The sequence below is a fragment of the Cnephaeus nilssonii genome, assembly GCF_951640355.1.
Source record: "Cnephaeus nilssonii genome assembly, chromosome: 9".
NCBI lineage: Eukaryota > Metazoa > Chordata > Mammalia > Chiroptera > Vespertilionidae > Cnephaeus > Cnephaeus nilssonii.
Window position 1 is genome coordinate 90,095,831 of NC_137080.1, and position 23,598 is coordinate 90,119,428.

At 52.7% G+C, this 23,598-nt stretch overlaps 2 protein-coding genes across 6 annotated transcripts in view; one reads left to right on the top strand and one right to left on the bottom strand.

Annotated features, from left to right (window-relative positions):
- Nucleotides 1–1,108: 1,108 nt before the first annotated feature.
- On the top strand, nucleotides 1,109–23,593 carry CCDC167 (coiled-coil domain containing 167). Of its 3 annotated transcripts, none has more exons than XR_013813927.1 (5): nucleotides 1,109–1,169; nucleotides 17,498–17,592; nucleotides 17,766–17,818; nucleotides 19,134–19,306; nucleotides 23,114–23,593. XR_013813927.1 is itself a non-coding variant. In XM_079779896.1 (4 exons), exons 1-4 carry the CDS (start codon nucleotides 1,128–1,130, stop codon nucleotides 19,235–19,237), a joined length of 294 nt encoding a protein of 97 aa, XP_079636022.1. In that variant the 5' UTR covers nucleotides 1,109–1,127; the 3' UTR covers nucleotides 19,238–20,674. The 3 variants fall into 3 exon arrangements, 1 of the variants encoding a protein (XP_079636022.1); XR_013813928.1 differs by lacking the exon at nucleotides 23,114–23,593 and adding an exon at nucleotides 20,682–20,797; XM_079779896.1 differs by lacking the exon at nucleotides 23,114–23,593 and having other exon boundaries at nucleotides 19,134–20,674.
- The window catches only part of CMTR1 (cap methyltransferase 1), a gene marked incomplete at its 5' end in the record, with an annotated part of 57,792 nt that continues 56,216 nt past the window's right edge, over nucleotides 22,023–23,598 (bottom strand). For all 3 annotated transcript variants that reach the window (XM_079779895.1, XM_079779894.1, XM_079779893.1), the window contains 2 exons: nucleotides 22,023–22,171; nucleotides 22,889–22,997. In XM_079779895.1, the coding sequence (XP_079636021.1) occupies nucleotides 22,039–22,171; nucleotides 22,889–22,997 (242 nt within the window). In that variant the 3' untranslated portion in view covers nucleotides 22,023–22,038. The remainder of the gene's footprint in view (nucleotides 22,172–22,888; nucleotides 22,998–23,598) is intronic.

A 23,598-nucleotide genomic window follows, 5' to 3' on the forward strand; every position in this document is an offset into this window, starting at 1 on the left:
TAACTGCTCAGAAAATAAGGAGCTTCGATTCCGGACTCATATATTCTTTGACCCAATAATTCCACTTCTACACATTTATCTTAAAATTTTCAGAAAGACAGAGCTATGTGCAAAGATGTTTCCTTCGCATTATTTGGAGGTGATGTCCAACACAAGATTGGCTGTATTCACTTGGTGGCATTTGCCACCATCACAGATAGTGATTTCGAGGGCATAGGAACATGTCTGACAGTGTTTTACAAATTGCAGCTCAATATCCATTAATGGGTCACGAAATAAACTTAATAGGTCTCCTGCCACCAACTTTTAAAAAACATACATAAAATAGGCTAGAATAGAACATATGAGAGGGCATCGCAGGTGGCAAAGGTGTTTGTTTATCGGGAAACGTTGGCTGCAGTTACATGGGTAGCTGGGCCATGGGACAGAAGAGCATTTTGTACCATGGGTCAGTCAAAACATTTCAAAGTGCCTGGTCCACAGTGTCTGTGCGAGAGGGTGACAACAGTATAAAACATGCTGTCTGACAGGAAGCCTGGAGGGCATGCACAGAAACTTGGTGTTGAGAGAGGTAGGATAAAGGATGCTGCTCAGGTTTTCCGTGATGTTTGTGGGTAAAATAACACAAGACAAAAAGGAGGAATAACAACAGAAGGTCGTTCTCAGATCCCAAAAGGCCACGGAACACAAGACAGGGCTTCCTGGAGCAGCAGTGCTTCAGGATGGGCTTTGAAGGTTGGACAGGATTTAAACGGGGGAGGGGGGGTGCAGGTTGGCCTCCAAGTGTGCAGGCGGTCACTAAAGGGATGGAGGGCATGAAGAAGAGGTGGAGAAGGTCTCTCGGTGCCCTAAAGGGCCTTTGAATTAGCAAGGCAAGGGGCAGCTCTGCCGTAATTGCCCCAAGGCCATCTATCCTCTCCCCGGCCCCAGGCTAAGGCCAAACTAGAGGTTGCCCCTCATAAACATGGCGGCGCCACGCTGGCCGCGCCCCTCAACAAGATGGCGACCGTCAGTAGCCCCACCTCCCGCCGCCTTGGTGGCCAATGAGGGGGAAGCACGAGTGTTTGCGCATGCGTAGTGCTACCAATGGGCGCGTCCAATAGTGACTGGGGATCCCAGCAAGTAACATGACTAAAAAGAAGCGGGAGAACCTGGGCGTCGCTCTGGAGGTGAGGGGAGAAGTGGGGGTGGGCCACATCGTTGGTGGTCCTCTCCCCGCGGCGGGGAAGGGGGTGCGCCTGGCTGCGGGTGGAGGAGGGGCCTAAGGAGGCGTTCAGGGTAAGGGCGACGCGAGTTTGGGAGAGATGCGAGGGTCTTGCGAGGGCGCCTGGGGTACCTGGAGTTGAGGGGCTGGGTGAAGGAACCGAATGTTGGGGGGCCCGAGGGGGCAGCGGAGATGGGAGCCGGGGGAGGGGAACTCCACGGGGAAGAGACATGGAGCGAACAGGGGCCCGAAAGAGGGCGGGACAAGGAAATGAGGCCCTGAAGGGGTGGGTAGTTGGAAGCGGGGTGCGGGGGGACGCAGGGGTAGAGACCTGTGGGTGAGGGACCCCTGAAGGTTAGGGAGCCCACACTATGTCGTGTATTAGTAGTGGCTTCACTTTACCGAGATGGGACAGGTTTCCTCGGGGCTGGAGCTTGAACTGGGAAATTACTTGGGGAGCCTGCGGGGATTGGTGGAGAAGGGTGGAGTGGTGATGCTCCCAAATTGCTTAAAAAGAATTTGCTGCGCCCTGGCGGGGCCCGTCAGTTGCCTGGAGTTTCCTCCCTACAACAAAGGGTTGTGGGTTCTGTCAGGGCGTGTAATGGGAGGCTCGCTCGCTCGCTCTCTCCCCGGCTCTCTCTCAAATCAATTTTTAAAATCCTCAGATGAGGATTTAAAAACTAAAAATAATTTGCTTCATACGGGAGGGAAAGGAAATTGATGCATATGGATATAGCAACAGCTATATGCTACTTCGTTTGCATTCTCGGTTCGTCCTCTTGACAAGCCTGTGAGATTTTTACAGATGAGGAAACTGAGGTTTCAAGTAGAGCCTAGGTTGAAGAGTTGGAGGAGCTGAGAATCAAGGTGATTTGTCTTCTAGTGCATCTTGTTTCTGATGTTTTACAGTCCCCTAGGTCACCTCCCGGAGGTTACAGCTCCCTTAGGTCACCTCCCGGAGGTTACAGTCCCCTTAGGTCACCTCCCGGAGGTTACAGCTCCCCTTAGGTCACCTCCCAGAGGTTACAGTCCCCTTAGGTCACCTCCCAGAGGCTATAGTCCCCTTAGGTCACCTCCCGGAGGTTACAGCTCCCCTTAGGTCACCTCCCAGAGGTTACAGTCCCCTAGGTCACCTCCCGGAGGTTACAGTCCCCTAGGTCACCTCCCGGAGGTTACAGCTCCCTTAGGTCACCTCCCAGAGGTTACAGTCCCCTTAGGTCACCTCCCGGAGGTTACAGCTCCCTTAGGTCACCTCCCGGAGGTTACAGTCCCCTAGGTCACCTCCCGGAGGTTACAGTTCCCTTAGGTCACCGCCCAGAGGCTACAGCTCCCTTAGGTCACCTCCCAGAGGTTACAGCTCCCTTAGGTCACCTCCCACAGGTTACAGCTCCCTTAGGTCACCTCCCACAGGTTACAGTCCCCTTAGGTCACCTCCCGGAGGTTACAGTCCCCTTAGGTCACCTCCCACAGGTTACAGTCCCCTTAGGTCACCTCCCACAGGTTACAGCTCCCTTAGGTCACCTCCCACAGGTTACAGCTCCCTTAGGTCACCTCCCACAGGTTACAGTCCCCTTAGGTCACCTCCCAGAGGTTACAGTTCCCTTAGGTCACCTCCCACAGGTTACAGCTCCCTTAGGTCACCTCCCACAGGTTACAGTCCCCTTAGGTCACCTCCCACAGGTTACAGCTCCCTTAGGTCACCTCCCACAGGTTACAGCTCCCTTAGGTCACCCCCCACAGGTTACAGTCCCCTTAGGTCACCTCCCACAGGTTACAGCTCCCTTAGGTCACCTCCCACAGGTTACAGCTCCCTTAGGTCACCTCCCACAGGTTACAGTCCCCTTAGGTCACCTCCCAGAGGTTACAGTCCCCTTAGGTCACCTCCCACAGGTTACAGCTCCCTTAGGTCACCCCCCACAGGTTACAGTCCCCTTAGGTCACCTCCCACAGGTTACAGCTCCCTTAGGTCACCTCCCACAGGTTACAGTCCCCTTAGGTCACCTCCCAGAGGTTACAGTTCCCTTAGGTCACCTCCCACAGGTTACAGCTCCCTTAGGTCACCCCCCACAGGTTACAGTCCCCTTAGGTCACCTCCCACAGGTTACAGCTCCCTTAGGTCACCTCCCACAGGTTACAGTCCCCTTAGGTCACCTCCCAGAGGTTACAGTTCCCTTAGGTCACCTCCCACAGGTTACAGCTCCCTTAGGTCACCTCCCACAGGTTACAGTCCCCTTAGGTCACCTCCCAGAGGTTACAGTCCCCTTAGGTCACCTCCCACAGGTTACAGCTCCCTTAGGTCACCTCCCAGAGGCTGCAGCTCCCTTAGGTCACCTCCCAGAGGCTACAGTCCCTTAGGTCACCTCCCAGAGGTTACAGCTCCCTTAAGTCACCTCCCAGAGGTTACAGCTCCCTTAGGTCACCTCCCAGAGGTTACAGCTCCCTTAGGTCACCTCCCAGAGGCTACAGTCCCCTTAGGTCACCTCCCAGAGGTTACAGTCCCCTTAGGTCACCTCCAAGAGGCTACAGCTCCCTTAGGTCACCCCCCCAGAGGCTATAGTCCCCTTAGGTCACCTCACAGAGGTTACAGTTCCCTTAGGTCAGTGGTCGGCAAACTCATTAGTCAACAGAGCCAAATATCAACAGTACAACGATTGAAATTTCTTTTCAGACCGAAAACCGACTTCTGCGCATGGGCCACAAAGTTTTAATCACACTATACGTGCGCGCCGGCACATGGTATTTTGTGGAAGAGCCGCACTCAAGGGGCCAAAGAGCAGTATGTAGCTCGCGAGCCGAAGTTCGCCGACCACTGCCTTAGGTCATCTCCCAGAGGTTCCATTCTTGGTCAGGCATCTTGGGAGGCAACCAATCGATGTTCCTGTCTCACAGTGGATTCCCCCCCCCCCCCCCCCCCCGCCCCCGCTTGTGTGCGCGCGCGCGCGCTCTCTCTCTCTCTCTCTCTCAAAATCAATTAAGAAAACATGTTCTCCGGTTAGAATTAAAAAAGACAGAGATAGGGTAATAGTCTTCTTGAGCTTACTATCAGTTCAGCGCTTCTCAAATTTAAGGCTGCATTAAGAATCATTTGTAGAGCTTTTTACAATGGAGGGTTGAATTCTCCCCTGCCTGGAGTAATTCAGTAGGACTTGTGTGTGTGTGTGTGTGTGTGTGTGTGTGTGTTTTGGGGGGTTGGGGAGTGGTATTTTTAACAAATAATTTGGGTTTTTCTATTGATTGATTTGAGAGAGAGAGAAACATTGATTTGTTGTTCCACTTATTTATACAATCATTGGTTAATTGTTGTATGTGTCCTGACTGGGGGAACCCACAACCTTGGAATATCGGGACAATGAGCTACCCCGGCCAGGGCCAAGTCATATGCTTTTAACAAGCTACACACACCATGCTGAAGCAGGAGGTTTTAGTACCACCCCTTGAGAAATATCAGCCTACTTGGTAGGAAAAAAAAGGTTGGTGGAAATAGCAATCTCCTTCTGAAAGAGAATAATAGATGGTCAAATGAGAAGGCACTGTGTAGTGGGAAGAGCATAGACTTTATAGTCTGTATTAGGACATGGTAAGCTGCTATAACAGAAACCCCAAAAGTCAGTGGTTTCAAGAGCAAGAAAAAAAATTTTTTTTCTAACATGGTAGAGCAGAGATGGGCAGACATTGTTTCTAAGGTTCGGATAGTAAATATTTTAGGATTTGTGGGCCATATGGTCTCTGTTGCAACTACAGTTGATCCTCATTATTCATGGAGTCTGTATTTGTGAATTTGCCTACTTAAAATATATTTGTAACCCCAAAATCAATACTTGGAGTGCTTTTGCAGTAAGTCACAAACTCAAAGCAGTAAAAAAGTTGAACACTGGCTGGTGGTGTTCAGTGGTTACAGCATCCAAAGGGTCACGGGTTCAATTCCTGGTCAAGGGCATATACCTGGGTTGCAGGTTCAATCCCCAGCCCCAGTCAGGGCAGGTGCTGAAGGCAACCAACCAATCAATGTGTCTCTCACATCGATGTTTCTCTCCCTCCCTTCCACTCTCTCTAAAAAACAGTGGAAAAAGTATCCTCAGGTGAGGATTAACAAAAAGAAATTGTAGTCACTGGAGGCCTACAGATCCTACTAAGTTTGAACAAGGTAGTGTTCTGCCTTCTTATTTTAGTTCTTCTTCTTTTTCTTTTTTTAAAAATATTTTTTTATTGATTTCAGAGAGGAAGGGAGATAGAGATAGAAACATCAATGATGAGAGAGATCCCATCAAGCCCGAAGCCCAGGCATGTGCCCTGACGGAATCAAACCATGACCTCCTGGTTCATAGGTCGATGCTCAACCACTGAACCACACCAGCCAGGCCTTATTTCAGTTCTTATATAGTAAACAAGTGTCCTTTTTGTGGTCTATTTAGTGCCACATTTTTTATAATTTTGTGCTTCTTGCTGGTGATTTTGCTGTTTAAAACGCCCTCGTGTGTAGAGCTGTCTAGTTTTCCAAAGTGCAAGAAGGCTTCATGTGCCTTACAGATAACGTGTATGTGTTATTTTGTTCAGGTCTGAGTTATAGTGTTGTTGGCTGTGAGTTCAATGTTAATGAATCAAGAATATATATGACAGTAGGCCTTTTTAAACAGAAATACACACAAAACAAGGTTTTTTATTGATCAGTTGATAATAATGTTGTGACCGGAGGCTCACAGGAACCTAACCTGGTTCAGTATTTGCTCATTTATTTTTGGTGGCAGCTTTATAGAACATAACTACCACAAATAACATCCATCAACTGTACTCAGATAGGCTGTCTTAGCACAAAAGCAGCCATAGACAGTATGTAAATTAATGGGTGTGGCTAGGTTCCAATAAAACTTTATTTATAAAACAGGTCCACAGGCTATAGTTTGCCAACCTCTGGTCTAGAATACTAGGACAGTAGTGGTTCTGCTGTATTCCTTCCATCTTGTGGCTCTGTCTTCCCCTAGGTCCTTGTAACCTCATGAATGAAACCAGGCCACACCCACTGGCTGGGAAAGAGAGAATGGAGCACACCCGCTGTCTTAAAGAGTCCTGGGCCTAAAGTGCCCACTTTCCATTGGCCAAGATGCAAGCTAAGAAGCGAGGCCTCACCTAACTGCAGGGGCAGGCTGGGAAATACATTCATCAGCTAGGAGGCCACATGCCCAACTACAGCTTGATTGCATTGGAGGAAGGAGCTAGTGTGTTTTATTGCAGCGGTCGCCAACCTTTCGGACCTCACAGACCACCGATTGGCGACCACTGTTTTGGTGGACATCCCACAGTCTACACAGATTGCAACTTACCTACAGTGTGGTTTTGAGGATTAAATGAGAAAATCTATTTAAAGTGCCTAACAGATGCCTGGCAGTGTTATTATCCATAAGCAGTGTTCTGTATTAGCAGCCTTTGTGGTTCTTGTGCATGTTTTTTATCAAGGCTAAGTCAACCCCCTTGTTTGGACTTTAGTTTTCTCATCGGTAACTTCACCAGGGGTTACAGACTCACTATGGTCAAATACAGATGACAGATGTCTTTTGTTTGGCTGACATGGTTTTAAAAATGCTTTGAATTTGGGGGTGGGGGTGGGGAAGGGGGTTCTAATACCACCTTATACCAGTCAAATTTGCCAATTTTTTTTTTTACCTGTCAATACCAATATAGATATTTACATTTTCCATCTTGATCTCTAAGGTTACTTTTTGCTTGGATATTCTAACATTTGAGATCTGTAACCGTGCACCTTAGAAAAAGCTTGGCATCTGACTGTCTCCTCACCTTGTTTGTCCATTGCCCCCAGCGGGTCTGAGTATTGAATGTGCACTGATGCTCAGTAGCAGTAGATATTGTCCTCATTAAAAGTTGTGTGCTTAGAGCCAATGAAGTGGTGATTTAATCAGAAATGTTTGTTAATCTGACGAGCGCAATAAAACCCCCACAAGTGAGTGATCTCAGCACCTGCAAACAGTCTCCACTTGTAATGAAGCAATTACTGAGCAGGCAGCACTCACCCCGAGGGCTGGCTCGGGCCAACTGTACTGGGCAGTCACCTCCCAGGACAACCCAGGCACCTCCTCACCTCCCCCACTCATGGCTACTCATTAGACCTTTTTATCCAACTCATTTGCCACCTTGTGAGATTTCAGACTTGGAAAAAACTGGCTGTGAGTTTTAACTTCTGAGAGTTCATTCTGAATAGCAAGAAAGAATTACAGTTCCGATGAGAAATCACCATTCTCTGGTACTGATTTTAATGCTGTGTGGGAGGAGGGGGGAGTTGTATTTCAGTCAAAACTGATAGGTGGATTCTTGCTGAGGGAAGGGTTGCATCCTATCTAATAAAAGAGTAATATGCAAATTGACCATCACTCCAACACACAAGATGGCTGCCCCCATGTGGTCAAAGATGGCTGCCCCCATGTGGACACAAGATGGCCAACACAAGATGGCCAGCAGGGGAGGGCAGTTGGGAGGGTCCAGGCCTGCAAGGGAGGGAAGTTGGGGGCGATCAAGCCTGCAGGGGAGGTCAGTTAGGGGTGACCAGGCTGGCAGAGGAGGGAAGTTGAGGGTGACCGGGCCTGCAGGGAAGGGCAGTTGGGAGGGACCCAGGCCTGCAGGGGAGGGAAGTTAGGGGCAAACAGGCTGGCAGGGGAGCATTTAGGCATCAATCAGGCTGGCAGGGGAGTGGTTAGGGGGTGATCAGGCTGGCAGGCAGGCGAACAGTTGGGAGTCAGCAGTCCTGGATTGTGAGAGGGATGTTCAACTGCCTGTTTAGGTCTGATCCTACTAAATGGGCAGTCGGATATCCCTCGAAGGGTCCCATATTGGAGAGGGTGCAGGCTGGGCTGAGGGACACACACCCCTGTGCACGAATTTCGTGCATCGGGCCTCTAGTTTCAGTATAAAGTGATAGGATTTTGGCTGGTGTAAAACCTGTTTGTTTTTAAATCTCTGGTAGTAATGAGCTGTTACTTGGTCCTTGTACTTTTCTTTCAAAACTGGATCTTTCAACTTAATGTCTTTAGATGTTTCAGCAGCCAGTTGTCTTAACAGATGTGCAGTGTCTTAGTTAACATCTTACAGGAAATACTTGGTTGGATCTGTTCCCTAGCACAAAAACATATCAGTTTGTAAAGCTTTTGGCTACAGGTTACAGAAAACTGACCTCAAGTGACCAAACCAGGATAGGGGAATGTCTGGCCCGAGGGCTGTAAAGGCCCATGAAATCATTTGATCTGGTCCTGCCAAGGCATTAGGGTGAGTTAATTAAATGATTGACCAAAGATAGCAGGCTAATTTTTAAGTTGATAATTTTGAATGGCCCGCAAATAATGTTATGTATATCCAATGGCCCTTGGCCTAAACAAATAGGAGTATGCTTCCCCCCCATACAGAAAATTTGGAGATTGGTGGCATTGGTTCTAAAGCGCAGCTCTGTCGGGGCTGGTATTTCTGCTTTCTCTTAGCTGTTTCTTCGTAGTCACAAGATAGCTGCTCAAATTCCAGTCATCATATCCAACTTCAAATAATGAAGAAGAAGAAAGGAACTACAACACTCTTTGTGCCTTTTATAAGCAAAGCATAAGCCCTCCCCAGAGTCTCTTAGCAGACTTCTGGAACATCTTATTGGCCAGAACTGGGTCAGGACCACGCCTAGCTGCCATGAGGCTGGTAAAGCATCTGTTGATCTTTTCTAACTTCTGTAATGGAGTCAGACAAAGAAGGGGGTTGGTAATCGATGCTGTGTTGGCCAACTAATAGTATCTGCTGTAGGGAATAAAAGTTAATGGTAGTCGTTTAAAATTACTGGAATCCTTATCAGAAAAAGAGGCCCCAGATCAGTGACAATTAAGTTGAGGTGGTGGTTGAGAGGAGAAAATGGCCTAGACAGGACAAGCGCCAGAGGGAAGGAGTCTTGACACTCACAATTATTTGTGTAAAGTCAGTCCTGCAGTAAGCTCCCTGCGGGGAGGGAGGGGCAGGAGCACTAAGTGTGGATGAAGTCAGTCTCAGTTCTGGAGCTGGCTGTGCACAGGGCTGACGGAGCCTACCAATTTTCTGAGACAAGGGCTACAAGCAATAAATATCTACCGAATTGGCTTGAGTGGCTGGAGGAGGCACTTGAACCCTTGTCTCTGATACCTGAGTCCGTTTGAGTGGTTTGCTAGTCAGGGGTTAGGAGGCCACAGTGGAGCAGGCAGTTGGGTACTGCCCAGCCAGGGGCTGAGAGAAAGACTTGCAACATGTGGAGACTGTTCAGGGGCCGCTGACCATTAAATGAGCCTCACCTGCTGCCAGGCGCAAGCGACAGGTCAGCAGCGGGCAGGTGATTTCTCTCGGCAGCCTGTGTCTGGCTCCGCTCCACTTGACGGGGGTCAGGAGACTAAAACCTCATTACCTAACACGGCTGGATGTCAGCATGTGTGCAGTGGCTGTTTGCCAGCATCTTAATTAATGAATTCATAAGGCACAGGGTAGATGCCAGTTCTTGAAAAATGCTTTCAGCCTTTCAGCGATGAAGAAGCTTTTGCTAATTTATCAAAAAATATATTTGGGGAAAGAAGAGAAAACAAACTCCAAACAACGTTCTGGCCAGGGACAGATGAAGGCTGCCGGCGCGTCTCTCCTCGCAGCTGCTCGGCTCACGAAGGTCTCGGGGTACCTCGGAGCTGGTGGGCTTCAGCAGGGCCCCTCGCGTTCCTGACCCAGGGCCAGGGCGACTCTCCAGAGAAACAAGCCCCTGTGCGCTCTGCTTCTCCTGAAAACTGTTCATTGATTGAAAATGGGAAAGGTTGCCTGTCTTCATCGCTCGGCCCCGGAGAGGAGCTTCTCACTGGGCCTGATCTTTGAGGAGCCACGGGTGGAGGTTTTTCTGCCCCCACAGAGCCCTAGGAGCCTCCCCCATAGAAAAACACCCCTGGAGTAGTGCCAGAGTAATCAGTCCTTTGGGGGTTGAAGCCACTCACCGGAAACATTGAGGCCTGTGACCCCCATGTGACTTGGCTGTGTGGCCTGAAGGCCCCAGATGGAAAGCCCCAGTGCTCTTGCCAGAGACCATCTGGGCAGGTGGTGCGGCTTCTTTGCCCGTTATAATAAACACCCGGCCTCCCGGGCTGAACATGGGTGGATCTCCAGAAACCCAGCTCCCAGGCTGCGGGGGCTGGAGCTGGAGCTGGGACAGCTGACCCCACTCTCAGCTGTGAACTAACACGTGAAAGGAAAGACTTTGATGCCTCTTGGGGAAGGAAGGGCACATCAGGCCCACTAGCCCACCTTTTCCTTCTCCAAACTGGGTCTGGTTTGTTTGTTTGTTTGTTTGTTTGTTTGTTTCAAATATATTTTATTGATTTTTTTACAGAGAGGAAGGGGGGGATAGAGAGTCAGAAACATCAATGAGAGAGAAACATTGATCAGCTGCCTCCTGCACACCCCCTATTGGGGATGTGCCTGCAACCAAGGTACATGCCCTTGACTGGAATCGAACCTGGGACCCTTCAGTCCTCAGGCTGATGCTCTATCCACTGAGCCAAACGGGCTAGGGTGTGTGTTTTTTGTTTTTAAATTGAATTTGGGTGGCATTGGTTAAGAAAACCATATAGTTTTCAAGTGTACAACTCAGTAAAACATCATCTGCACACTGGAAAGGGGGTGGGAGGGGTGGAAGTGGGCAAACTGGGTCTGTTTTTGTGGATTTGGGAAGGTGCTTTGGCAGTTTACACAGTTTTGGGGAGGTTGCCTGGGGTGTTGCAGCCAGGAGTTGGAGGGTAATTGCCTTCATGAGAACAGATGCTCCGCTCCTGTCTCCTGTCTCCAAGCAAATGGATTTGTCAGGTTCTTCCCTCACAGAGCATATCTGTTATGTGGACAGAGACCAGCAAAGCCCTGGACACGTTTATTCAGAGTAGAGAATCTGTTGAGGCCAGATCGCAAGCTTAGACGGACTTGGACCAGGACGTGGAATGATTTCCACAGAGCCCTTCTTTGTCACGAATGTTTTCATGAGGGGTTTTAAAGAAGGAGCGTGCACCCTGGAGCAGAAAAACTCAGATTCCAGACCCCACTTCTACCACTTCCCAATCACATAACCTTGGGCTGGTTGCTTAAAATCTCTGCCGGGTGTTTGCTTCTCTCTAAAATGGGGCAGTCCCTTCCTTGTAGAGTTGATGTTGACCTTGGGTAGCATATACGAAGCTGCCCACCATCTAGCCCAGGGTGTAAGGAGTGGAGGTTGCACCAGGAGCTACGAGTGGCTCAGGGCTGGTGGCTTAGGGCTTTCTTGTAGGCTGGTGGCTAGCAGCCCAGACTCGGACTGCCCGGCTCTCCCATGGACTGGCTGATGACTTCATCTCCATGGCCTGAGTTTCCTCAGCTGCAAATGTGGATACTAATAACACTGCGCATTCGGGGTTATTGTGAGCATCCCACGAGGGGATCGGGAGGAGCACAAAGTGCCTGGCGCCTGGCGCATGCTGCAGTGGTGGCTGCTCCTGGGTTGTTGTGGTTTAGTGTGTGTGGGTCATTGGCCTCCCTCCATGAGGCAGCTTTGACTCCTCTGTGCCATCTAGACACACAAAACTTGGTGGTTAGAGTTGGGCTCAGATACCCCAGCAGCATGCTCTTTAGTAGGTCTTGGTGCCCAGCAAGGTCCTGGCCAGGCAGGTGCAGGATGTGCCCTGTTACCACTGCCTGGCTCCTGGGGTTAACTCATTCCCAGCCACTTTTCTCACTCACCGGTTGGAAGCTCCTGAGAGCAAGGCCAGCAAGCCCGGAAATGACTTCCTGAACTAGAAAGCAGTGGCCAGTGCCAAGCCCTGAGGGTGCCTCTTCCCTTTCCCAGAATAAAGTCTGGCCCTAAACAGTGGCAACTTAGGGAGTGGGCAGGGAACCCCTCCCAGACTGTCAAGATGACCAGGGGGGCACCAGTTAGCCACCTGCAAGAGGGGAAGCTTCCATAATGGAGCACAGCCTATGGCTCGTTCTTGTCGGCAGAATAAAAGCTGCATGCGAGGCCCTGGCGGCAGCCAGGCCTGGAGCTGGCCCCATGGGGCCTGACCCGACCAGTGTGCTGGGCAGTTTGTGTGTGAGCTGGCACGCATGTTTCTTGCCCCCAAAGAGATCTCATTGAGGACTTTAATTCCAGGAGGCTCCATACTCCTGAAAAAGATGCCTCACGGGGATCTGAGACGAATTTTACAGTTTCTCTTAACACAGTGGTTTTATGGCATATAGGACCCCAGGGAGACTTCCCTAAAGCTCTGAGAATAAGGTGTTATTCCCCAAGTCAGATGGCAGGGGGGATTTTGCTTAGCTGCTCGGGGTTACTGAGCTGTCATCGGAGCGCCAGGGAGTACACAGCACTCGGAGCTGCATCTGAAGGAGGGGGCTCGAAGGCCCCCGGGAGAGTCCCTGCCCCTGACGACTGAAAATGAACAGCCCTTTTTTTCCTTGGCATCTGGAGCAATGGCCACACTTGGCTGGGGTCACGGCCCATGGTGACCTTGACTGCTGGACCGACTTCAGATCTTGACATTCTTCTGCAGGAAACATCCCTGCATCTGTGGAGGATCCTTGGCCTCATACTTCTCGCTGAGCCTGCTCCTCTGCTCACTCTCAGCCACCCACCAGGCACCCAGTCCCCAGTCTGTTTGGATAGGAAGGCAGTGGTTCTGCGGCAGAATTACCCATGGGCCTTTCCCATTAGAGTACAGACTTCCTGGCTCCTGGCTCCGGGCCTCCTCTAGATCATCAGCTCCCTCCTTGAGGAATGCTCCTTCCCACTTCTTGCCTTATAGACCTTGTTTTCCCTCCTTTCTCCTTCTCCCCTCATGGATCTGCATCTTCCCTGTCTAGGCCCAGGCCAGCAGTCCCCGGGGCAGGTTTTAGCCACTACTGGTCTCGGGTCAAATTACAGACTTACCCACCAGGACACCCTGCATACTCACCACGGACTGCTTGGTCTTTTAACTGCTTGCATATGAGTTTCCACAACACCTACCAGGCACAGTTTGCTAACTTGTAGGGAGCTCACACCACTGCCTTTTTTACTTCCTTGGGTTCCTTTGCAGCCATGCTGCACCTGCTGTCATCTTAGTGACTTAAAGTGTTCATTTTCCTGTATAAAAACGGGCACTTGGTCTTCTGAATATAAATGTAACGTATGGACACTTCTTAATGTTATTGTACATCAGTGGCATCTACTCTCCGCCCCCGCACTGTCTGAATGAGTTCCCTGTCTCAGTCCCCACCTTGGCTGAAACCACTTTGCCTGTGACAGTCATAGCCAGCATTGCTACCCACCTACAGCTCCAGGAAAATCCCAGCACTGGAGCCAGTCTTGGGCCCGCCACACTCCTCCTGCTAATTATCCGCTATCCAGCATGTTGGGCAAGAGTCCTGGGAGCCTCCATGGCCTCCAGAGTGTAACTCTCCCCACTAGTGTTGGTTGGATCTCTTATGGGGCCTCTTTCTGCGTTAGTCCTGGGGCTTCGCATTCCTGCTCCCAGCTGGATACCTGACCCCATAGAGCCGTGGTGTGGGTGAACCAAGGCTCACCTGCCATTCATTCCTTGTCTCCCCAGAGTGCCCAGACCACATGAGTCTGTTCTGCCCTTAGCCCCTGTCATCCTTGGGTTCCACCAGGCACAGCCTCTACAACCTGGTGCTGGCTCCAGGGCCCCAGCCCAGCTCTCCCCAGGCCAGTCACGAGGTTCCGAGTATTCAAGTCCTGAGCCAGCCGAATGGGCTGGCTGTGGAGGCCTTGCTGTCCTGATGGTCTACCCTGCAGTCTCCACCCCAGCTGAACTCCCCCGACTCAGAGGATGGCCATATCCAGTCAGAGGTTCCTCTTCCCCTGCTACCAGCCAGTGGCCAGGGCAGGTTTGTCCATCAGCCCCCCACACATCTAGCTCCTTCTCTTACTCTGGCCACAAATTAACTTTTCTTTTTATTCCCCAAAGATCCAGTGAAAACTTCTCTGATGATAATGGCAGCAAACACTTCCTGAACTACTATGTGCGTTGAGTACTGTTCAAGCACCTTACATGTATTGCCTCACATCCTTGGAAATATGAAACAGCTTTGTTCTACAAAGATAGGATTAAGGAATATGGCAAGTGAGCGACAAGCTGAGGCACCTGGGTACAGGCCCCACTCCGTGTGACCACACTTTTCAGGAGCCACAATTTCTGGTTTCTAGGCACTTGGGCTTCCAACTGCTTGCCCAGCTTTGACTCTTATGTTTCTAGAATCTTCTTGCCATTTGTCTCCTTATTCTGGTCGTAACCCCCGTGTCTTCTCTCCTGAGCCTTGCTATCTTCTCTGTTGCCTTCAGCCTGCCGGCAGAGTGAAAGCTAAGGACTGCAGATTTGCAGGGGACTCTGCAAAGAGCATAATCCAGGTGCATGTTGTTGAGAATTGACTGAAAATCTAGGGTCTTCTTTAAGGCCCACTTTCTGAGTCTTCTCCCCCATTTCTGGGCCCATCTTGTCAGCTCTGCTCCTGACCCCAGATGCATCCTGAGCCTCCCTCCCTGCCTTCTCTGCAGCCCGAGGTCACCTGGAATCTCTGCACCCACTATTCCAGCTGCCCGAGAGCCAGCTTCTGCTTCAGCAAGTGCTGCAGGGGGTTGCCAGCAGAGTCACCTCCTGCGATGGGTTAGCGGCCTTCTAGGAGCCAGCCAGCTGCCCGGCAGCCTCGGCCTCCCCTCACTCAGCCCACATCCAGCAGCTGGGTTACAAAGAAGGGGAACTTGCTATTTAGAAGGGAGTCAGAACGAGCTGTCAGCAGGACATAAATATTCATAGAGGGAGGTTAGAACTTGAGTCCCTAAAACCTTGATTTGTGTTCGTCTGTTTAAGCCTCATTAAAAAGTAGTAAATGAAAGTGGGGATATTCAGTGGAACTGCAGAGAAATGGGGCTTGTTCAGATAAAGGCCTCTGGCGGCCAGCTCCACAGGCCCTGCCCGGAGCGCAGCGGCAGATTGGCTTGGCCACTTGTAGTTTGCCAACCTCAATTTAAAGATTTTGCTTAGCATGAGTTCCTGGCCTTGCTCCGGGCCAGTTAGCACTTGTTTGGACACCTGGTAGCCTTCTAGAAGCGTTTAGGGATGGAAATCTCCAAACTTTTCCCTCCCAGAATGACATGCAAACCATGGTCTGGCCCAGAGAAATCTAACCAAGGACTAACACTGCACTAGGTGATCCACAAAGGCCGGATCTATGTGCACGATAGCTGCTTCTCCTAACTTCTTCCGGCTTCTATGGCACAAGTGGAGGCTTTCAAAAACCATTGCTACATGAGGCCTAAACCCGTCCCAGCTCCTGGGCCCAGCCATGCCCAACCCTACCCCATGGCTACAAAGACTGCAGTGGGCCAGGCCTGTGGTCACAAAGGAGACAAATGGCCAACATGCTTCTAGGGCAGGAGCTACAAAGTCAGCCCCAGGGGCCAGGCAGCCACATACATGAGTGCAATGGGTCCATCTGGGCTAGACTTGAACCCCAAACTGCAAGTTTACACCTTCTGCCCTCAGGGCTCCCAGCATTTGGGAAGAGGAGGTTTGGACACACGAAGTTGGAATGACATCGCACATGCTCAGCCTCATGAGAGGACTGACTGACTAATTTGCTGGGGGCAGGAGGCAGTACCCCTCCAGCAGAGGCCTCACGGAGGAGGTAGAGCTTCAAGAATTAAGCTTTGTTTGGGACCCAGCATGGAATTTGGTATTCTGATTGGAGTTTCTACACAATGGAATGGAAACAGCAAATCTCAGGGCCCTGAGGGGCTGGGCTCTGTATGTTGGGGGTGCTGCTGTCGAGACTGGGCCTCATGGCTGCCTGAAGAAGTGCCTGCTTTCCTCAGCTCCAGCTCTGGGTCCACTGACCATCGCATCAGCCATGGCTGTTCCTGGAGCCTGGCTCCCCAGAGCTCATCTCCCTCCAGTGCCTGTTCTAGGATGGCCTTTGGCCTCCCCAGGCACAGGCCCTGTCTCCTGGTTGGGGCTGTTTCCCAGGACAACCGTCCCTTTGGTGCCCATTAGCAGAGAAATGACACAATTAACCAGGCAATTAGCTCAACACTATGCAGTTGCTCCCTCCCACAGGGCCCTGTCTCCGGAAGCAGAGTTGGCAGCAGGCTGGGCTGCGGGGAAGGGGATAGATGGCGCATCATCTGTGCCCGGCACTGGGATGAGGGACATGCTGACCCAGGATGGGTGCTGGCCAGGGAGAGGGCAGAAGGCCTACGGACTTCAAGTGCAACTCGGACACTGGCCCAGACCACCTGCCTGGGACTTGGATTCGAACTTGTGATCATTGGTTCCCGCCCCTTCAGGGGCCGCTCTAAAAGGGACTGGAGCAGGGAATTGACTAAGACCGCTAAGGAAGGAGGAGTGTTTCGCTCTGACGCCTCAGAGAATTCTGTTTGGGGGCCCTTTCTCCCATTTGTGAAATAGAGGTCATAGTTGCTATCCTTCCCAGGGACGTGGTGAGAATGAGTTAAGTCAGATGGAAAATTGAGCATTACCGGGCCCTCTGAGCCTTCCCATCTAGGCTCCTGCCAGCAGGGCAGGGGTTCAAGAAGAGCAAGCCAGTCCCAGGCCCAGAGAGGTGGCCATTTAGACAGACATCTGGGGACAGATGGACACAGATGAACTTTCAAGGCCAAATGCATGATACCAGGACCCAACGTTTATTTTATCAAGTATACATCTCTGAAATTATAACCAAAACAAATAGGGAAACTGATAACTTTGGCAACCAACCTTTCAGAAGCAATTTTGCCCCTCAGGTTACAGCTACCTTGATGATGGGCAATACTTTGCCTCAAGAACCCAATCAGAAAGAAATAGGAGTGTTTTTAAGCTGCATTTTTTTACACCCAATATTTTCTATTGGTTCTCATGGTAAAATATATATTCTTACAACTTGGACTAGTTTAAGATCAGTGGGAAAATACCTCTGTGTTCTGCCCCTAGGTTCCTACCACCCATCCCTCACGTGTGTGGGGTGCTTTGGAGAGGCCGAGCCTTCCCAAAGCATCTCGTTTCATTCCAGGATACCCTTGTGTGGCTGGCGTCTGCCATGCTCAGGGCAGCTGTGAGGCCCTGAGCAACACCCCCCGCCATTTCCAGTGGGGCCCAGGCTGTACCACATGGAGGCCAAGGGCAGCATAATAGAAATGTTAGGGATGACAGGGCTTCCTCCTCCCCACCCCAGAACCCTGCCTGTTTGGAAGTGCAAGGCTCTGCTGCCCTCTCCAGCGGCTGGTGTGCTGTGTTTCAGATCGATGGGCTGGAGGAGAAGCTGTTGCAATGCCGGAGGGACCTGGAGGCTGTGAACTCCAGGCTCTATGGGGCGGAGCTGAGCCCAGAGGCCAGGTAATGCTCCTGCCCCACCTCCCGCCCTTCTTCAGCCCCTCATATCTAACCTGGGCCCTGGCCTCCACCTGCCACAGAGACCTTGGCCCTTGTCCAACTTGCCCTGGAATGCCAGCTGCCCCTCGGGTGGGAAGGAAAAGGGCTTGAGCCACAAAACTCCTTCCCCCTCACAGGAAGTCTCTGGAGAAGGAGAAAAGCAGCCTGATGAGCAAAGCCTCCAACTATGGTAAGAAAGTTCCCTTTCGTTACCAGCCCCGCCCTCTAGTCCCAGGGTCAAGAGGGACAGACAGCCCAGGGAGCCCACAGGTGACAGGGATCCAGGGGGACCTTCAGGAGGGGTCAGCCCCCAGGAGGCTATAGGAACCCACTGTAAGCCCAGCAGCCTGGAAGAAGAGCAGGTCTGTTCCTTTGTTCCAAGGGAGATAGAGAGGCCTGTGGGTCTGTGGGTCTGTTCTTCCTGGGACGAAGGGGTATGACGGTAGCCAGGCCCAGAAGATTCTCACATCCACCCAGACTTGGGAGGGCTGTTCTCCCTGTCCCCCTCCCCAACCTCCCTGCCCCCCCATCCCCACACCAGGAAAACCCTGTGATGGGAGTCGGGGCCTTGGGGACCATGAAGGAGGATGAACTTGGGAGCCCTGAAGGGCTGCTGGAGTGGAGCAATGCTGCCACCTTCTGGGCGCTGGGGGCACAGTCAGGTAGAACCCTGGCAGGGCAGAGCTAGAGGGCAGCTGCTGGGCCCACCACCACCCCTTCGGCCACCCTGCCCCTGCCTGCTGGGAGAAAGCTGATCTGCAGAGGCTCATCCAACTTGTCTGTTCTATTCTCCCTGAGGGGCCAAACCTGGCCTAGAACCAGCCCAGAGCAGTCCACATGGCAGGGAACCTTCCAAAGGGACCGATTTTAAAGAAACAAGTGTGTGCAGTGCATGTGCACACACCCCTGAGCCTGGGCTCAGTCTGGCCTGCCCAGAGCTGATCTGCAGGATCTCCCCACTCCCTCACACAGGCAGAGGCGGGACTTCAGTGCCCCCCACTCTAGTAATTTTCACACAAAATTGCAGCATCCCCACTGAGACGTTGTGGCTGCAGAGTAGGACTGGCTTCTGCCAGAGGTGAGCCCGATGACCTCACGGCACGAACTGCCTCCTCCTAGTGTCCCTCATTCGTTGGCTGGGTGTCCAGCAGAGGGCCCGAAGCCCACCCAGTGACAAGGGAGGATTCACCTGGTGACGCCATGCCACCATATCGCTTGGCTTTTACATGTGGCCTTTTGGTGACCCCTCACACATTCCATCCTCCACTTCAACTGCATCTGAAGAGAAATGGTTGGGTAGCATTGTGTTGGGACTTCTGGAGGCTGGGTGGGATCTGTAGCCAAAGGTGGAGAGGATCAAGGACAGAGTCCTTTTCATGGATAAGGAAGTGGCTGGCAGGGAACACCTTGGCCCTCAGCAGTGTGTGTACCCACTTGTGGGAGGCAGAGGCAGCTGAGAATAGCAGATGGGCCTAAACTACCTGTCCAACACCATTTCCTCCCAGAGAAGGAGCTCAAGCTGCTTCGGCAGGAGAACCGGAAGAACATGCTGCTCTCCGTGGCCATCTTCATCCTCCTGAGCCTCATCTACGCCTACTGGCCTATGTGAGCCTGCGATTTCTCCAGTCAACAGCCCGGTCACAGCCAAGCAGGCCCTTCAGGCCTCAAGAGGACCAAGGTACAGGGGCGTTTCTACCCCACCACACACTGAGCAGGGCTTCCTGTTGGCTCAGCCCCTCCTGCCTCCGCTCCTGGTCTCCAGGACTGTGCCGGCTCCTCCCTTAGCCCAAGGGAGAGGCAATAAAGAACACCCAGGCTGCTGTGTGCTGAGTAAATGTCACGTCTGACTGCAGCTGGGGGCGGGGGCGGCTCGCAGGAACCAAGGAAGAAGAGATGTTCAAGGCAAAGCTCTTGGCTTAGAACTCAGAAGGGAGGCTGTGAAGGTGAGCCCCCAACTTAAGCAGGGAATAAAGACAGCAGGAAGCCTCCACAAGCCTGAACTACACTGAGAGCCATTTCCAGGGCTTGGGCATCGTGCCACGTGCCCACCCCCCACCACCCCCACCAAACACGTTGCCGTGCCCTGCCTGCAACTATGGCAGGAAAAGGTAGCCTATGCAGCGAAGGGCAACTGGGGACTTAAAGTGGTCGCTCGGCAGTCCTACGGAGGCAAGGAGTTAATCCGTCTTCAAGAGGCAGGCCAGGCTGGCGAGGTCTGGCGGAGTGAGTGGGCAACAAGAGCCATGGTAATGACCAGACTGACTTATGGTGACAGTGGGCAGTAAATCAGGCGGGGTCTGCTGGGAAAAGCGGTAGAGGTGGGGCTGACAGGATGGGGAGGCAGGAGCCGCAAACACAGACATCACTCGCTGCCTCTGAGCACATCCCCCAACCCTACTGCCAGCACAGGGCCCAGGATGCTGTGTTGGGAGGCTGGAGCAAGGTAGACACTACAGGGCAGCCAAAGGGTGAAGGGCTTAGGAGCCGAGAGCACCCCAATTAGGTAAGTGAAACATGGAAAGGAGTTGCCCTGGGAGCTCAGGGAAGGACCGTGAGGCCAGGGTGAAGGAGCCAGGTAAGTGCAGGCAGGCTCTAGAGGAAACCAGCAGTGATGCGACTGGGGAAGGAACTAGCCTGGACCGGAGTGGGAGGTGCCCTCAGCACCTGCATGTCTCCCACCCCAAGCACAGCCCCCAGTGCAGGCACAGGAAGGAGGGATGCTGGCGGGGAGTCGGCAAAACCATCTCTCCCTCCCTCCTTCCTCTGGTCTGGTGGTACTAATTGGTCTGACACCTCTGTTATTTTAGTCACAGACTGATCCTGGATTGTCACAGTACCACCAGAGTGAGCTGTGTGATTTATGTAAGGGGGAAAGTGCCTCCCTACCCTGCTGGGTTGTAGGTTCATTCATCCTCCCATCCTGGCTTCTAACAGGAGCTGCATAATTTCCCGACTTCCTTGGGCCCCTCTGGCAGCAAGCAGCAGCTCTGGGAGCCCTGAGCTTGGACAAGGCTCTGACTAAACAAACCCTCTCTTCTCTCCTCTTCTTCCAGCACAGCTTCCTCCCCTTCACCTTCAGCCCAAGCTGTTTTATCCAAGCCAGTCCCAGACCAAACACCGAGGACAACCAGCAGCAGCCCCAGCACAGAGCCACACAGGCATTAAAAATATGTTTATCTTTAATGATCCAAGATTTTGCAAGACACACATATACCCAGAACTGGGTGGAAATACAACATTTTAGCAGTGCTGCTGCCAACCCGGGGGAGGGGGGAAGCACGAGGGCTGGATGTTGGCTGGAGACACCCCCCCACCGCAAGGTGGGGCCAATTCCAACCTGACAGGGAGCCTCAGTGCCCTATCTCCATGGAAACCAGTGTAGCACTGGGATGGGGCCCTGGGGAGCCTGTATGAACATCTCTGGCAGGTTATTTCCCATTAAAAACAACCCCCAGTGCCGTCCCCACCCAAAGCTACTGCCCAGCTTCCCCTCTTCCCCCTCAGCCAACACTATAGAATGGCAAAAGTGACTGTACCCCCTATAGGGAAGAAGGGGGGAGGGTAGCAAGGTGGCTGTGGCAAATGAGGTACCCTCTGTTGCAGGGGGGACTGCTGCTGGGGCACAGACAAAGGCAGGGCTTTGGGGGTGCTTCCTTCCCTTCTAGAGCTGCCCAAGATTTGGGTCAAAAGGGGATGGGGCCCAGGAAGGCTATCACCCCAGGAGGCAGTCACATGCACTCCCAAAGACAGTGCTGCCTGCATCCTGGTGTGGTGTCAGGGACGTGGGCCACACCTCCCTTCCCGGCCTGCGGGACTGTCAGAGGTCTAGGCTGAGAACTCCAGGGAAGACCAAGACAGGGTGAGGGGACAAGACAAGAAAATCTTCTCCAACTTGGCATCAAAACAGAGCAAGTTCAAATAAACAAAACCTTGATTTGTACAGCAGGTACTCCTGGCCAGCTCCCAACAGTGGGCTCACCCACTAAGGGTTGGCCCAGTAAAGAGTTGGGCAAAGCTAGGGCATGGCCACCTTCAGGGCAGTCACAGAACTCAGAAAAGTGAGTCTACAGGACACAGGAGAGAACAGCAGAGCCAAAGCCCTGCTGCTCTGACACGTCCTCCGCAGCCCCACGTGCCCTGGGCCTGACCGCACACCACGTAGGAGCGTCTTTCAGGCTGAGTCCTGGCAGGGGAGGCGGGTCTCCGGGGAGGGAAGTCTAAAAGATGTCCCAGAAGGAACATGTGAGTGTCCTCTGACGGCCCCTGACTGAGCTCTTCAGGGGAGATGGAGAGGAGACCATCCACCCCTCATGGCCAGGCTGTGCTCCCCTGTCGCGTTCGAGGGGCCCAGGTAGAGCACCCTAACTCTGAACAGCAGGGTGGTCAGTAGCAGTGGGCGTCCCCGGGCCCTCAGGCGCTGTGCGTCTGGATGAAGGAGAGGACATCCTCCTTGGATAGCTTGTCCGGGTCCTGGGGCTTCTGGGAGTCATGTACACGGATGCCATCTCCCCATTCCCAGAAGAGCCGGCCATAGTAGCAGATGCTGGGGAGGAAGGAAGTCAGAGGGCTGTACCCAGAGATCAGGACCAAGAGATTACCACCCACCCCTGGCAACTGGTTAGGGGATGAGTGTTCTCAAGTGGGGCGGTCCTCACCCAGGACCCCAACCATCACAGCAGGTCCTGGCATCACTATCAATGATGCCACCTGAGGGTCTTCCCTCTGGCAGCCAAAACCCCAGAAGGCTCCCACTCCTCCTTGCTTCCTAGGAAAGCACCTTTTCCCAATAAAGAGCTGCTGCTGCTGCTGTTCGCATCCATCGGAATGGCTGTTGAAACCTTTAATCAACAATCTGGCAAATGGACACTGGGTCGTGACAAGGACATTTGGGACCCTGAGTTACTAGAGGCAGGGGCTGTGGGCACTCAGCGTGTTCGCACCATCAGGACAGTGTCAGCAAGTCAGGGAAGCAGTGGCTGCTCCATGGGGCAGATGACCTAAGTAGGATCCTTCCCGGAACCCAGGACCCCCAACCATCCAGCAGTTCCTGGCATTGCTCTCCTCTCTCTGAGCTCACTGCCCAGGCCCAGCCACTCCCTGAAGGGGCCACCCTCCACACCCCTGTAGGGAGGAGTCTGGCCCTTGCTCAGGGGAGCCCCTGCATGGGCAGCAGGTGATCCCAGAACCTGGGCTATGCCTCAAAGGACTGGCTAGCATCCGGCAGGAGTGCGGGGGGGCTGCTGAGGGGCAGGCTACTTACTGAAATGGGGCAATGGCATCTGCAGGGAGCTCATAGGTAGAGCTCTTGGTTTTCTTGTTGTAGAAGAACTTCCTCTTAGAGCTTTTGCTGAATCCCATCGTCCAGGGCTCTGAGGAGGAAGAGGAAGAGCCCAGGAAGGGCCCAGTAACCCAGGGGGAACAGGGCAAGCCAACGCAGGGGTGTGCTCTCCTTCACTCTGTTCTTCCTTCCCTCTCCAACGTGCAGGCAGAGAACAGCCTGTGAGGACGCAGCCTTCGTCTCCAGCCCAAAAGGGCTTCAGAGGAGGACTAAGAGACTTAACAACCCCACCCAGGCCTGTTAACCTGCACCAGGGCAGCATCTGTGGGACCCCGGCAGAGGGAGCAGGACTCAACCAGAGGGCCCTGAAGAAGGGGGTTCTACAGGGCATGCAGACGGCCAAGCCGGACTTTCTGGATCTGCTGCGGCCCTCCGAGAACACCCTCTTCCTGCCATGAGGACACCACGTGCATATACGAGTTGGGCTCCTCTCTTCCCAGCCCAAACCTAACCCCCAGGACCCACCACAGAACAGAAGAGGCTCAGGGCACACAATCCCCCTGCCATGCACCTCAAAGGAATGCCAGCCTGGCTGCTACCCACATTCGTAGGGAACCCCTAGCTCTGGCGTCGGCAGGATCTGGGCCAATCACCCTGAGGGAGGCGGGGACAGGGAACAGTCGCTCCTCACC

What these genes read in the sequence shown, in the direction of transcription:
- CCDC167 (XM_079779896.1), top strand. Translation starts at nt 1,128, where the DNA reads ATGACTAAAAAGAAGCGGGAGAACCTGGGCGTCGCTCTGGAG. An exon ending in ACCTGGGCGTCGCTCTGGAG is followed by an intron (nt 1,170 to 17,497) that starts GTGAGGGGAGAA and finishes GCTGTGTTTCAG; the next exon opens with ATCGATGGGCTGGAGGAGAA. An exon ending in GAGCTGAGCCCAGAGGCCAG is followed by an intron (nt 17,593 to 17,765) that starts GTAATGCTCCTG and finishes TCCCCCTCACAG; the next exon opens with GAAGTCTCTGGAGAAGGAGA.